The sequence below is a fragment of the Nanorana parkeri genome, unplaced genomic scaffold, assembly GCF_000935625.1.
Source record: "Nanorana parkeri isolate BGI_ZX_2015 unplaced genomic scaffold, ASM93562v1 scaffold343, whole genome shotgun sequence".
Lineage (NCBI taxonomy): Eukaryota > Metazoa > Chordata > Amphibia > Anura > Dicroglossidae > Nanorana > Nanorana parkeri.
The window spans coordinates 856,633-872,468 of NW_017306611.1; the positions used below are offsets into that span (position 1 = coordinate 856,633).

Consider the following 15,836-nt stretch of genomic DNA (forward strand, 5'->3'; position numbering starts at 1 on the left):
GCAAAGCCCGGCTCTTAGCAACCTGGGACCCTCTGGCTGGCATCCTGCCTAGCTCCCGGCAGCCAGTGACATCACTTGCTGCCAGGAGCTTTGAGGGATGCCGGCCAGACTGTCCCAGGTTGCTAAGCTTTAGGTGGGGAGATGTGTATAGCCCTTACACATGGTCAAAAAGGTGGGCGACCCAATGAGATGCTGCCTGAGGTAACATCTTCATTAAAGGGATGGCGCTGTGTTAAGTGACGGACGTCACGGCACTTGTAGTCTATTCATACTACCGCCTGTCCCTGTAACTGAAAGTCCGCAGCTCAATACAGTGCACCCACGATCCACTCAACACAGGTGCAATGTTTTACTGGCTCCAATGCAAACATATAGCCAATGCACATTGTTTCTTCTATGCGTGTGTGCTCTTATTAGTTTTCGGTAAAAGGTGGATTTGGCCTTTTGAAGGTTAAGCATGTGGTTCTATAATTTTATTAAAAGTATTTAAATTTTACTGGAATGAAAGTGCCAAACAAGCACAAAAAGGTTGTTTTGTTAATATATGCCATTTTAGTTGTTCTATATTAATCCTCTAGTAAAATTTAAACATTGTCGTTAGCCCTAACCAGTTGCTCAGGAGAAACATTAGGCTCACTCGTTATTTCCCGTTGATATAATAAAACTCAGTTGGTTCTAGGTTGTCAGAGAACTACCAGAGACTGCACATTAGGGGAAAACCCGAGCTAATGTTATCTAATATTCAAAATTCCTTTGTTTTGTTATTAATATTGGTAACTGTTCTATAGTGAATTCTCTTCATTCTCTCGTCTCAAGAGTGTTAGCTGTAAAAGTGGGATGCAAAAGCTCCTTAGAGCAATATCCTAATCACCATTTATCTAGAAAATGAAATCATTATATTAAGTATGTTATATTAGGTTCTGGTATTCATGGATTAAAAACTGAATTATGGTAGCAGTAATAATAATAATACATTTTACGCAATCCATAAACATGATCCGTGATTTCAATACCATATTTTTCTAGGTACATTTAGCTGATTTGTTAATATTAGCTCAATACAAATTAAAGGTTGGCAAATCATTTTCTTTTCCTTTCGAGTCACTGGCTCCTACATGTCATTCTTGAAAGGTGGGTGGGTTCTGATCATTCACTTTACTTTTCATGAACTTATCAATGAATGCTTTGTATTCTTACTTATTCTTACTGATGGAGTGGAACATTCTGTACATGTCTCCTCCCTGGAAAACACACAGTAATAAAGATAAAGCTGATTAGTAAAGAGGCACAAATAAGATGAGCCAGTATCTTAACTGAATAACCGCTGATTGTGCTTTCTTATATGTCACTCGTGCATAACCAGAATGAAAAAAGTCTGAGTAAATCTTGCCCGGCATTCTATGCTTAAAGTCTGCCAAACTGGACCAGCCTGAGGCCTTTTTTTCTGACTGCCCACACAAATTAGATAACTGCAATGGAATAGCACACTGAACACAATGCATGTCCAAGTGAAAGTCTTCCTACTTGGCCAGACAGGGCTAAAAAGTCCACCCTAGTTTTTAAAAAGCACAAGCCAAAGTTTGTGACCAGCCTCATTTCACATTTACTGGTTCAATTTCAATAGTGTATATCGAATGTCACAAGGAACAAAGGAGGAGTCAAGAGTAAGCACTGACAATCGAGTTAGATTGTGAACCTTTGAAGGTCCAAAGTTAGGGTTGCCACTTTTGTTCTGGCAAAAATCGAGACAGGGGCTAATAGCAACTGACCTAACCACTGACATCTGAATGATGTCACCCTCTCCTTGGTGCTTCAGAGATAGACTCCCTTCACATCAGGAACCTCCTCCTTTCACATAAGGAGACTTTCCTTTGCCTCAGGAACTCCCTTTATATCAGAGTCCACCCATTACATCAGCAGCTTACCTTCACATTAGAGACCCCCTTTACATCAGAGTTCCCTTTTCACATCAGGGTCCCCCCTTTCACATGAGGACTCCCCCTTTTACTTTAGGAAACCTTAGCATTAACATAAGGGGCCTACCTTCACATCAGGAGCCAAACGTGTTCTGCTGGTCAATGTCATAAGGACAAAAAATAAATAAATTTTGAGTTGTCACCAAAACAAGAAGTGGGGAAGAATCTACGAAAGGGACAAAAGTTCTGGTGACAACTGTCCCTCATTTTGAAGAGATTTCCTCTGACTTCCTTTTGTGCTTATGAAATAGAGAGTAATGTGAGATCTCCTCAATATAATGTAGAAGGTAATAAAAGGGTTGTCAATGCTTCTTTACTTTGTACTCTACTCCATTTTTTAACAACGGACAAAGATAAACTTTAGATAAACATTTCCATCCAAAACATGTTTTTTGTTTTGTTTTGGGTAAAGTGAGATATAGGTAAATTGCTTGTCTTCCACTGGGAAGATTTCACCTCACTTTCTTTCTGTTAGAAGGTTGTCAGAACTGAAGTGAGAGAAAATCTTCTCAAAGGTAACACAGACCAGAATAAAAAAAAAAAGTCTGTTTTTTTTATTGCTGTACAGCAGATTTTCCCCTCACTTCCTCAACAGATAACCAATGGCCAGAACAGAAAATAAGGGAAAAGTCCTCAAGGGTACCCCAAACATCATTTAAAACCTAAAAGCATTAAGTGTAAGTAAAGCCAATTTTTTTTTAGTTTGGGATAGAATGTTAGAACCCCTGTAAGATTTTATTAGTGTTTGTGTTTCTGCTGGGCAGAATTGCCCTCACTATTGCTCCAGGTGACCATTGTCTTCAGGACAGAAATTGATGGGCTACCTGAAAACATAAGTTGTCATAGGAACTGGAGGCAGGGGCAAATCTTCCAATGGGGAGGCCTGTTCTGGATATCACTTGATAGAGATCTTCCTGTTGTGGCTCTCTGACAGGAAAAGAAGACACCAACAGCAAAAAAAGAGAAAACAACTGACAGGCATTGTAACCATTCCAAACCCTATCCAAAACACTGGGCTTTAGATTCTCTTTAACACCGTATTTGACATTTATAAAACCCTTGGTTGCCATAGAGTTGTATTACACTTAATAACCTCACATGGTTTCCAATACCATCTATATGCCGATGACACTCAAATACATCTTTCTACTCCACAACTCACCCCCTCAGTGTCCTTACGTGTCACTAATCTACTGACTGACATCTCCGTCTGGATGTCACAACACTTCTTAAAACTCAACCTTTCAAAAATTGAGCTCATAATATTTCCACCCGTGCACCTTCCCCCAACAGTTCCCTTGAGATTGATAACACAACTATCCATCCCTCCCCTCATGCCAAGGTCCTAGGTGTCATCCTTGACTCGGACCTCACCTTTCTTCCCCACATCCAATCACTATCCAAATCCTGCCACCTTCACCTTCGTAACGTCTCCAAAATACGCCCCTTCCTCACCAATGAAACCGCTAAATTACTCATCCACTCACTTGTTATCTCTTGTCTTGACTATTGCAATTCCCTCCTCATTGGCCTACCTCCTATTGTAATGTCTTATATTATATTTAATTGTATTGTAAAGTGCTGCGCAAACTGTTGGCACTATATAAATCCTGTATAATAATAATAATAATAATTATACTTAAAACAGGTCTGTGTTAGAGTTAAAGCTGAACTCCAGGCAAATATAACATTTATAAATGAATGCCTCTCTGTGTTCATTAGCACAACTTTCTTTATTATTATTATTAACTCAAGCAGTACCTCAATTCGACCCCAATTAGCTTTTGCAATCCCCTGTACAGCACAGCTCTGATTGAGAGATGAAAAAGCAGACAATCGGTTGTGCTACAGTGCTCATGGAATAACATGGTACAGGTTGAATGGAGGCGAGAGCAGAGTGACAGAGAAGAGTTTATCAGTCTGCTGCTTCCCTTTTCACTGTCCAAACACAGACGAGCAACGGGACAGACAGGGCCACCCATGGCTTGTATTTTAGCCATCCTGTGTTACTTAACTGCAGCACAGTAAAATCAGGTCTCCTCCTACACTTTAATTTGCCAGTCTGACCCCAAATTAACTTTTTTTTTTAATAAACTAAAATAGAATCTATTTACTCTTTTAGAAGCTCACATTCCTAATCAAGGCATCCCTGAGCATTTTTCTGCCTTTAGGATATTGGCTGAATGTATTCCTCTGTTATTGTTTTTCCAAGCCAGGTTTTGACAATGATTATGTTCTTGTTTGAGCCACTTTGGTGTATGCAAACTAAAAGATGTCTACAAATGTCTTCAATATTTTCATTTTGTTCTAATTAGAGGAGGTTTCCATTACTGGCTTGTCCATACATTCCTGTAATCCATTACTCTTTCTGAAGAAGTTACATACTGTGAATTTCAGCCATGTATTTCTGTCATTGCCCTGTCTAGTGTGTGTTTATAATTTGTTGTGGGCGGGTATAAGAGTATATAAAGTCAAATCTAAAATAAATGGTTGGTTTCTATAGTTGGCAGAAGGATTCAATAGAATCTGTACTAGTCTGACTTCACTAATCTAAGATCTGATGAGTCGCTATAGGTTGTTGCATTTTTACATGTTATAATTGTTTGTCTCTCTATGCATGCATCTTTAATAATAATAAAATAATCCCCACAATATATTCAATATATTATAAGGACAATTTGGTCAATTTGCATGTAAATTAAAACCTTTTTAGTGAAATCTCACGCATAAAGATTATACTTATGATACCTTTTTACATGTGAACTTATTTCCCTTTCAGATAATACCCTGGGAATAGTCCTAGGAAGTGTGTTTGGATTTTTTACTCTCCTGGTCCTCTCAATATTGATTGCCCTACATGAAAAGAAGCACAGTAGGTAAGTGATTTTCCTACCCCAAAACCAAAACGGCCCCATGTAAAAGTGTAAGTATGTACAGTATAAACATTGGAGTTGTTTCTTACAGTTCCATATGTCATTGTTCCCATGCAGAGAAAAGAATGAAGGCTGTTGACAATGACCCCGATTTCCTTTTTCTTCTTACTGCTCTCTATGCTATTCTCCACTAGAGGCCACACTGCCCATCAGAAAATCTACTCAATCTTATTGATCTCTGGCTGCCGATAACTGAAATTGTCACCCTGTGCTACTTACTTTGGTTGCCAAAAACACAAAAGACCTCTTTCTATTGGCTAGCAATCACAATATTGCATTTTACATAACGCAGGCTGCATAATGAGTTGCATACGCAAATTAATATTCAATGGGTCCCATCGAAATCCTGACCAATATCGAGTGGGTGCCAAAGTGACCGCAGATGCCTCTGCAGATGCATAAACAAGTAATAGACAGTCACTCACATTCCAAATTGATTCTTAGTCAATGTTTTATTGACCTCAGTAGTGTCACATTGTAAAAGTGATGTTTTGGAACTGCATGGTCCCTTCGTCAGGCAAAACATTTACACACTTTGCCTGAAGAAGGGACCATGCGGTTCCGAAATCAAGTTGGGGTGCGAGTGACTTTCTATTACTTGCTCATTGATCTGCAAAGGCATCTGTGGTCACTCTGGCACCCACCCGATATTAGAGGGTACAATCCGGTCAGGAGTGCAATGGGACCCATTGAATATTGGCATGCGCAAATCAATCACAACCTCCTCAGCCACTATACATCAATCTTATTCTAATTTATTCTAAATTATAGAGAAAGAACTGATGTTACTGTGATGTCAGCTAGAAAGATACTTTGCATAATTAGTCCATATTCAGAATTCCCATAAGTACACAACAACAAATCCTTCACTTCTACTTATTTCTCTCTCTGTAGCCCTCACTGTATTTGGACATGTAGGTTGTAATCTGCTGTCTGTGTCAGTACACTTTGCTTTCTTTCTTATGGTTTGACTTGAAAACGTCTGTGTGCCACGGGAGCCAGGAAACCAGACCACACGGAAACACAGGTAAAATAAAGTCGTTTATTTAAAGGAACATAGATAAACATTCATCAGGGGGATGCGAGGTCAGGAACAAGCTGGTCAAGTCCAATACGGGTACATCTGCCGAGCCAGCATCACGTCCAAAGCAGGTAGTCGTCCAAGCCGGGGTCAAGTCCAAAGCGGGTAGTCGTCCAAGCCAGAATCAAGTCCAAGGCAGGTAGTCGTCCAAGCCGGAATCAAGTCCAATGCGGGTACGTCTGCCGATGTGGGGTCGAGAGCCAGAGGAAACGTCTGCCAGGACAGATCATACACAGAAACACACACAGGAACTCAGACCGCTAGAGATGCACCTTGGAGCACAAACACAAGGGCAATGAACCTGAATCCTGAGCAGACTGATATAGTCAGGTGTTGCCACATCATCACTGTGCGACGCCCAGGCAGCAGGCAAGCGATGATGCAATCAGAGGTTATAAGAGACTGCAGTCTGCACATGTCCAAAATGGCTGCCACCATGAGGACAAGGTAAGACCTTGACAATACCCTCCCCTCAATGGCCCCCCTCCACAGAGCAAAAAATGGTTTCTGAGGGAAGCGAGCATGGAAAGCGCAGAGAAAGCGCACGAATATCAGCGGAGGAAACCCAGGAGCGCTCCTCAGGACCATAGCCTTTCCAGTGCACCAGGAATTGGACTCGGCCTTGGAGCAGACGCGAGTCCAGGATACTGCTAATCTCATACTCCTCATGATTGCCCACAGGAATGGGACGAGGGCGACAAAGTGAGGAGGTATGGCGATTGCAAACCAGAGGCTTCAAAAGTGACACGTGAAAGACATCGAAGATACGCATGCCAGGGGGAAGGTCAAGGGCATAGGCAACCAGGTTCCCCTTACGGAGAATGCAAAAGGGTCCAACAAAACGGGGAGCCAATTTCGGAGCAGGCACCTTGAAGTTGAGATTACGAGTTGACAACCACACCCTCTCCCCAACTTGGTACGAAGGAGTCGGCAGACGTTTCCGGTCTGCCTGGAGCTTCTGACGCTGAGCAGAGACCCTCAAAGACTTCTGAATCTGCACCCAAGAGAAACGGAGGACACGAAGATGATCCTCCAGAGCCGGAATGTCCTGTGGTGAGAATGACACAGTCAACACAGAGGGTTGGAACCCATAATTCGCCATGAACTGAGACATTCCGGAGGACGAGTTGATGGCAGAGTTCCTGGCAAACTCCGCCCAGTGTAACAGATCAACCCAATTGTCCTGATGGTCAGAGATATAGCAGCGGAGAAATTTCTCCAGGGCCTGGCTGGAACGCTCAGCGGCACCATTGGACTGCGGATGTTAGATCCGCAGTCCAATGAGCAAACTGGCTCCCGCGATCCAAGACGCGATCCAAGACAATCTCCAATCTCAAGGCAACCCATGTAAATGAAAGACCTCCCTGGCAAACACCGAGGCCAGCTCGTGAGCGGTAGTCAGCTTCTTAAACGGAAAAGGAGAACTAGAAAAAATGGTACATGCATGAATCTATAACCGGCCTTTATAGCAGGGCGCACATTGGGAATGCTTACAACAATACAAAACACAAAAATTCCCCAGCCTCAACCTGCCAGCCAGCCTGCAACCAAACAAGTAGCCCTGCCCTGCTTCTTAAACGGAACACAGTGGCACATCTTGGAGAACCGATCGACCACCATGAGGATAACCGTGTAACCTCGGGACGCAGGAAGCTCCACAATAAAATCCATGGCCAGGTGAGACCGGGGACGCTCCCCATTTGCAATGGGATGCAGTAGGCCCAAGGGTAGGCGTCGAGAAGATTTGTTCTGGGCACAGACGGAACATGCAGCCACATACGTGGCAACATCAGTGTGGAGAGATTGCCACCAGAACTGACGGGAAACAGCCCAGGACATCTGGTTCTTACCAGGATGACCGGCAATCTTGGAATTGTGGTACGTGCGCAGCAGTTTGATGTGCAACCCCTCAGGCACAAAACATCTCCCAGTGGGAGCATCGGACTGGGCGGCCAGGATTTGTTCCCCAAGGGGAGAGGTCAAGTTGGTGCGTATAGCAGCCAGGATATGATCGGAAGGTATTGTGTCGGCACAGAGTCTTCCCTGGACAACTCAGAATACTGGCGAGACAAGGCATCAGCCTTAACATTCTTGGAGCCGGGCAAATAGGAGACCACATAGTTAAAACGAGACAAGAATAAGGTCCATCTAGCCTGACGGGGTGTAAGCCTCTTGGCCTCCGAGAGATACGTCAGATTCTTATGGTCGGTGAGAATGAAAACCGGAACCGCAGAACCTTCGAGCAACTATCTCCACTCTTTGAGGGCCAGGATGATAGCCAAGAACTCTCTGTCTCCAATCTGGTAATTGCATTCTGCTGGAGACAGCGTCCTGGAGTAGAACCCACAAGGAAGTAAGGGTCCATCAGGTGTCTGACACTGCGACAGGAGTGCGCCTACTCCTGTCTCAGACGCATCCACCTCTAGGACAAAGGGCAAACCAGGATTGGGATGAGATAGAATCGGAGCCGAAGCGAAAGCAGACTTGAGGCCCTCAAAAGCCTGGGAAGCAGCAAGCGTCCAATTGTGGGGATCACTGCCCTTCTTGGTCAGATCGGAGATGGGTTTGACCAATGCGGAAAAGTTCCTGATAAATTTCTGATAATAGTTGGCAAATCCAAGGAACTGCTGAATGGAACGGAGACCACTGGGGCGAGGCCATTGCAGAACTGCCGAAACCTTCTGAGGGTCCATGGAGAACCCTTCAGCAGAAATGATATAGCCCAAGAAGGCAACCTGAGACAGGTGAAATTCACATTTCTCAAGCTTACAGAAAAGCCCATTCCTATGTATTCGCTGCAGCACCCGTCTGACATCCAAGTAGTGTGCTTCAGTGGAGTCCGAATAAACCAAGATGTCATCCAAATAGCCACCACACATTGCTGCAACATATCGCAAAAGACATCATTAATGAACTCCTGGAAGACAGCGGGCGCATTGCACAAGCCAAAAGGCATGACCAGATATTCATAATGACCGGTTCTGGTGTTAAACGCGGTCTTCCACTCGTCACCCTCCTTGATCCTTACAAGGTTATATGCTGCCCTTAGGTCAAGCTTGGTAAAGAACGTTGCTCCCTTGAGGCGGTCAAACAATACGGTAATCAAGGGAATCGGGTATGCATTTTTGACTGTGATGCGATTGAGACCCCTATAGTCAACGCAACATACTCCTCCATCGCCATATTCTCCGCAACAGAAAGAGGATAAACCCTGCCACGAGGGGGAATGGCATCGGGTTGCAAATCTATAGCACAATCGTAGGGACGATGAGGAGGAATAGGTGGGAAAGAAAACGTAGGAGCCAATCTGGTAGAAAGCCTCCGCAGGCGCTCCTTAAACGAAGGCCTCTCCCTGAGCCTGGTATCAATCAAAATCAGGAATGAAACGAGAGCCTCGAGCTCGTCAGGGAGATCCTTAGCCGCAACCTCGTCCTTCAACGCATCGTCCTTCAACGCAACCTCGTCTGCAACGCCTTGCGAACTGACCCAAAAGGTGATCTTGTTGATCAAGCCTGGAGACCAGCATAGGAAGCGTAGGAGTACATGCATCGGCAGGATTCATGGCCCTTGCGTAATGTCACGGGAGCCAGGAAACCAGACCACACGGAAACGCAGGTAAAATAAAGTCGTTTATTTAAAGGAACATAAATAAACATTCATCAGGGGGCAGCGAGGTCAGGAACAAGCTGGTCAAGTCCAATGCGTATACATCTGCCGAGCCGGGATCACGTCCAAAGCAGGTAGTCATCCAAGCCATGTCAAGTCCAAAGCGGGTAGTCTTCCAAGCCATGTAAAGTCCAAAGCGGGTAGTCGTCCAAGCCGGAATCAAGTCCGATGCAGGGTCGAGAGCCAGCAGAAACGTCAACCAAGGCGGATCATACACAGAAACACACAAAGGAACTCAGAGCGCCAGAGATGCACCTTGGAGCACAAACGCAAGGGCAATGAGCCTGAATCCTGAGCAGATTGATATAGTCAGGTGTTGCCACATCATCACTGTGCGACGCCCAGGCAGAAGGCCAGCGATGATGCAATCAGAGGATATAAGAGACTGCAGTCTGCACATGTCCAAAATGGCTGCCACCATGAGGACAAGGCAAGACCTTGACACTGTGCCACCTCTAACTGCTCCCTTACTCTCTCATTTGTGACTGAGGGGTTGATTTACTAGGTAAATAGACTTCTCACCTTGCAAGGGAATTTGCACTTTGCAGCAGAAGTTTCTCCTTATCTTACTGAATGTGGGGAAATTTCACTTTGCCAAGAATACCCAATAATTTTCAAGGAAATGAAAAAAAAACTCTATTTGTGCTTGCTTATGATTAGATGATAGAAGTCAGCAGAGATTCACCGCATTCACTAAACTAAGGGGAAACTTCCCATGCAAAGTATAACTTCTCTTGCCCAGTGAACGGTCTATTTGCCCTTAGTAAAACAACCCCTGTGTTTCTAAAAGCTCTAAAATACTTCCCCTATTTAATTTATGAATAGGTAAAATATGAGGTCATACATTAGTCCTGGGTGGGCAAACTGCAGCCCTCCAGCTGTGGGGAAACTACAAATCCCATCATGAATCTGCCTCTGGGAGTCATGCCTGTGGTTGTAGGTCTTACAATGCGTAGTATTTGTAGTTGCACCACAGCTGGGGGGCTGCAGTTTGCCCACCCCTGCATTAGTCACTGGTGCACCCCTTCCAGCAGTACATTTTGTAAACCTTGCCTGCCATGCTTTAGGGTTTTGTGATTTACTGACTATGTGTGCATGCTGCAGACTACTTCTCCAAACAATTATGTCCCAATCAGCAGCATATAGACTGTGTACTTTATTAGGATGATACAGCGTCATTACTCCACATCTTTACTATGCTGTCTGATTAGGGACGCATACAGCCTGTTGTGTCTCCATTCATAATTGCCTGTATTTATTATGCTGAGTGCTATGATGTGTGTTTAATAAAGACATGGCATGTATTTAGGCATGGTTCCAGCCAAGTTTTCTTTAAGTTTGGATAGAGTGGGACAGGGACTTCTATCCTCTTTTATTGCTGTATATCAATCCACTGAGTTTTCTCTTTCCCACTATGCTAAGTGGATTTTTTGTTGACTGTGTCTCAACTTGAGATTTTCTCTCACTTTTTCTCCAGTGCGCCACGCCATCTAAAACTAGAAAGAGACATTGGTGAGATTTAGCTTTAAAGTGAACCCGACCTTGCCTAAATAGTGCCTCTACTGAAACAATAGCAGTAAAGTGATTTGCAGAGTGCCCCTGGCTTTCACTTCAGTTTTCAGAGCCCTAGTCCAGGCATTTTGCAGATGAATAATAAATGTAAACTGGAACCTGTACCTGGTCAGAACTAAAAACAACAGTTAGACATGTTTAACATTGCATGATTCTTGGAAGTTCCACACATTTGTGGATATTTCCTGCTTGTGTCGAACTCACAGCAAATTCTCCATTATTGATTCTATTTCTTCTATACAAGGCTCAGCTGTTCCAATAGTCTTGTGTGTTTGCTTTTTATGTTAACTCTGCCATTTTTAATTACCTGTTTAAGGGACAAGTACACATGTACTGTATGTACAGACATTTATGAAGGTGGATTTCAGCATGCATTAGTCAAATTTAAAATTGTATGTTTTCATTTTCTTGCTTTTAGGATCCCTTTGCTTAAATAAAAAATAAAAAACAGTGGCTTCAATTTAGAATGTACTGACTTGCTATAACAATAAAAAATGAGCATAGGCAGTAACAATGATGAATGTTTTATGCATGTCCTGGGTGCTGCGTGTGTAGGATCTAATCAGATATAATGATTACTACCATGCTGCATGCTGGCAAAATATCAAAACACAAATGTGCTCCTTCCTGAGTCCTGGTTGACATGAGCATCGTCATATGATTATCTTACACTCATCCTATTTTCCGTGCCCTGCGCTCTTGCCAAAAGCTAAACTCTTAAATGTGATGCGGCCTATCTACCATCTGGGTAAATGACACACTATTTTTAGAATTTCAAAAGGGTAGAATTACTAAAATTTGGAACAAATGTTTCCCCGTAAATGCATTCATTGATAAAGTGTAGTGATAAATGTTATGCCAGTAGATATCGCATACCTAGGCACTTAAGGGAATTAACATGATGAACTTCCAGCCCGTAGAAAAGGAATGTTGAACATGTTTAAAATGACAGAGGCTTGTGCATAGATGTTTAAAGAGAGGTAATTGATATGCTGTTACTCTGTTCAACACTTGTAGTCTCAACTCCCGTGGTTTACACAATGTGACCTCCAGTTGCCAAATGGAATAATTACAAGCACTTGCAGCAACTAATTATAGTGTGCTGCACAGCAGAGAGAATTTCAATAGATGCCGTAAACTGCCAGGTGCAGTCTGCACCTTGTAAAGTCAAACTTCAATAGGATTCTGTGGAAGTGATGAGGTGTTACCTGGATGTTTCACCTGGGTCCGGAGAGACTTATTCACACAAGTTTCTGTTGAGTGATTGCGTAATCTGAACTATGCTCAATTTGATTTATTATGTTTAAGGATGTTTCCACTTTGACAAGCCATTGGGAAACTCTTTTACTGAGGGTCTTAAAGTGCATCCCTAGTTCAGGAGATATTGATACACTGAAAAGGAAACGCATAAAGAAGACAGTAACTGTTCTTGGTTTTTTTAGGTCTAAAGCAGGGGTCCCTAAATGGCAGACCGCGGTCCGGATCCGGACCGAGCAGCGGTTCTATCTGGACCGCGATCGCCGACTAGGTTATGGCTGGCTGACAGGCTGGTTGATTAAATACAAAAATAAAAGGGGCACCCTGATGGGCACAGCCAATGTAAGGGGGCACGGTGATGGATATAACTAATTATTATTATATTGGGGTCCCTATCAGCGTACCCCCTCAGATGGCAGCAGCTATAGCAAGGGGCACTCCGATGGTGGCAACTAATGTAAAGGGGCACTCTGAATGGGGCCTTTAATATAAGGAGGCACTCTGAGGAGGACAACTAATGTAAGAGGGCACTCCGACGGTGGAAACTAATGTAAGGGGGCACTCTGATGGGGATAACTAATTATTATTGTATTGGGGGTCCCTATCAGCGTACTCCCTTACATTGCTTGTCCCCATCAGAGTGCCCCCTTATATTGGGTGTCCTCATCAGAGTGCTCCTTTTTATTGTATTTAATGTAAGGGGGCACTCAGATGACAGCAGCTAATGTAAGGGGGCACTCTGATGGCAACAACTAATGTAAGGGGGCGCTCTGAATGGGGCATCTAATGTAAGGAGGTACCCTGATGGGGACAACTAATGTAAGAGGGCACTCCGACGGTGTCAACTAATGTAAGGGGGCACTCTGAATGGGACATCTAATGTAAGGAGGCACTCTGATGGGGACAACTAATGTAAGAGGACACTCCGATGGCCTGCAACTGATGTAAGGGGGCACTCTGATGGGGACAACTGATGTAAGGGTAAGGAGGTAATCTGATGGGGACAACTGACGTAAGGGGGCAATCTCATGGGGAGAACTGATGTAAGAAGCACTTTCGCTGTACTTTTTTTCAGCTAAGCCAGCCACAATGTGGTACAACCGCATCACACTGTGCTTTGCCTATGGAACTTAAGGAAATGTCACTTTCTATTTGTCACTTGATATTTCAATAAAGTTCGAACAAAACATTTTTAAAAAGTGTGATGCATTGGGATTGATGCATCAGTACTGTGTCTGGGAAAACACACCAGCAGCTGTGCCTTGTAGTGCAGGAGTCCCTGGTCTAAAGGATATTTTACAGGAATGATAAATAGCCCCCCTGTATCTAATTTAGCTTTACCTCTTTTATTAACTAACCCTACATTCCATACAGTTAAGTTCCATCTGCCCATTGCATGACAGTTGTAAGGAGAGTTTGGAAGAGTTTGATGTTACCTACAGTGATACTGCGAGCCTATGACACTCTTTTTGTATGATTCTGACATTGCTGTAACATTACAGGAAAAGAGCAAGAAAGCATTAGACAGGATTTCTGAAGACTAACAATGTCATAATTGGCTGAACAGTGTTCAACATCTTCCAAAGGTGTAACTAGAGGAAGGGATTGGGGACAGGTTAAGCCAGAGGGTATACTACCAAATTTAATTAAAAATAATATAGCAAAATGCTTATGAGGTTTAAGACAACTGATACAATCTCTTACAATAATTTTTTATCACAAACTCTGCTGTAATAAGGGAAAATGGCTTGCAGTGGGTTTGATGCTTATGGTTGGAAGTACTCCAAAATCACTAAGCTCCTTTTCTAAAAGCCCCTTCAAAACCAAACTTTTAATTTGACTATGTATACAGATTTTTAAATGGTTAGTTCACTTTTTTCCCCAAAAATATCCCATGCTTTCCATCATTCCCAGCACAATGCAAAGCACTGTTAGGATGTTAAAATAGCTGTCCCAGCTCCTGAACAGTCTGTCTGCAACATCTGATCAGTGCTTTGCAATGTGATGGAGATGATGGAAAGCATGGGGGATTTTTTGGAAAATGTGCAGACAGGTTAACTAACCCTTTAGAAATTGAGACTTATTATCAACCTGTTATGGTCCACCAGTTTTAGAATTTAGCTTTGTGACCAAGACTATACAGTTACTCCTTTTCGCCTGAGCTAACCTACAATAAAGGATTTTAGGGCTATTTTGAACTGTAAGATTAAAACTTTGAGGGACTAAATCATTTATTTATAAACAAATCACAAGGAGACAGTCAGTTGTGATGCAGTGCTCATGTGCTAACAAGGAACAGACAGGTGACAGAGAGATGAGCCCATCAGTCTGCTGGTTCTCCTTTCACTAACTAGTCAAAGGTTGAGGGAGGGACAAGATCTGTAATTAGGTCTTCTGCTCCACCACACAGGGCTGCGCTGTGTGACAAACGTGTAAATATTAAAACTGGATGGACAGAAATACAAATCTTTGGCAGGTATAGTAGCTCCCATAACGATGTATTTCATTGAGGTATTCAGCTTTTTGCCGAGAGATCAGCTCTGAGGATTTCTTTACTTGGGTATTTTAATATGTAATTCAATACGGGATTGCTTTTCTTGTTTAATGAAGAAAACACATACTTTCTCTTAAGAGCATATCGTATTTTTAGTATACATTTTCTTATGTTACAATAGTTTTATATCTTCAGAAGAAATGTAATTACACAATATTAGAAGTCCCATTCATAATTAATGCAAGCATACAAGGAATATTTCTATTTACACTGGCTGCCTTCTCCTGTGCTACTTACATTTTGATTAGTTAGGACAAAGAAAGGAATCTATATACCAAAAATGAGTTATGCAAAAATAATTTTTTTTTGCAGGAAAAAAGAGATATCCGTTCCTACTGTGACTTACCAGAAATCTATAGGATTATAGAAAGACCCAATAAATATGCATACGCAAGCAATGAAGGAAGACATGAAGAATTTCAAAGGTTCCACATTTCACAGTGTCCAATGATATCAGAACCAATATTTCCTTTCCATTTCACTGAAGAAAACGTTTTCATCTGAAGTCGCAAAGAAGACACCGTAAACTGCTTCAACCAGTGCTTGAGAAATGTACACATTCTACTATGAACTTGAGAGATATATCAAAATTTGAAGTGTTTTTATTACCTGTAACACAACTAGCAGATAGCAGCAGATGTGCAGCTTTGCCGGGCACCAAGTACTACTGTCTCAGAGGATTTGTAGCATTTTTAGTCTCTGCTCAGCTTCAATAATGAAACATAAAAGTTCAGTTTTGACAGTTAAGCAGTGGTTCCAATAATGGCTAGGTCCCAAAGAACAAATAGTTCTTCCCA

General features: G+C 42.7%; 1 protein-coding gene across 1 annotated transcript in view; it reads left to right on the forward strand.

The window, feature by feature from the left end:
- SUSD2 (sushi domain containing 2) overlaps positions 1-15,513 on the forward strand; it is a 95,864-nt gene extending 80,351 nt beyond the window's left edge. The window contains exons 27-28 of the mRNA XM_018558490.1: positions 4,756-4,852; positions 15,352-15,513. Coding sequence (XP_018413992.1) covers positions 4,756-4,852; positions 15,352-15,406 — 152 coding nt within the window. The 3' untranslated portion in view covers positions 15,407-15,513. The remainder of the gene's footprint in view (positions 1-4,755; positions 4,853-15,351) is intronic.
- The last annotated feature ends 323 nt before the right edge of the window (positions 15,514-15,836 follow it).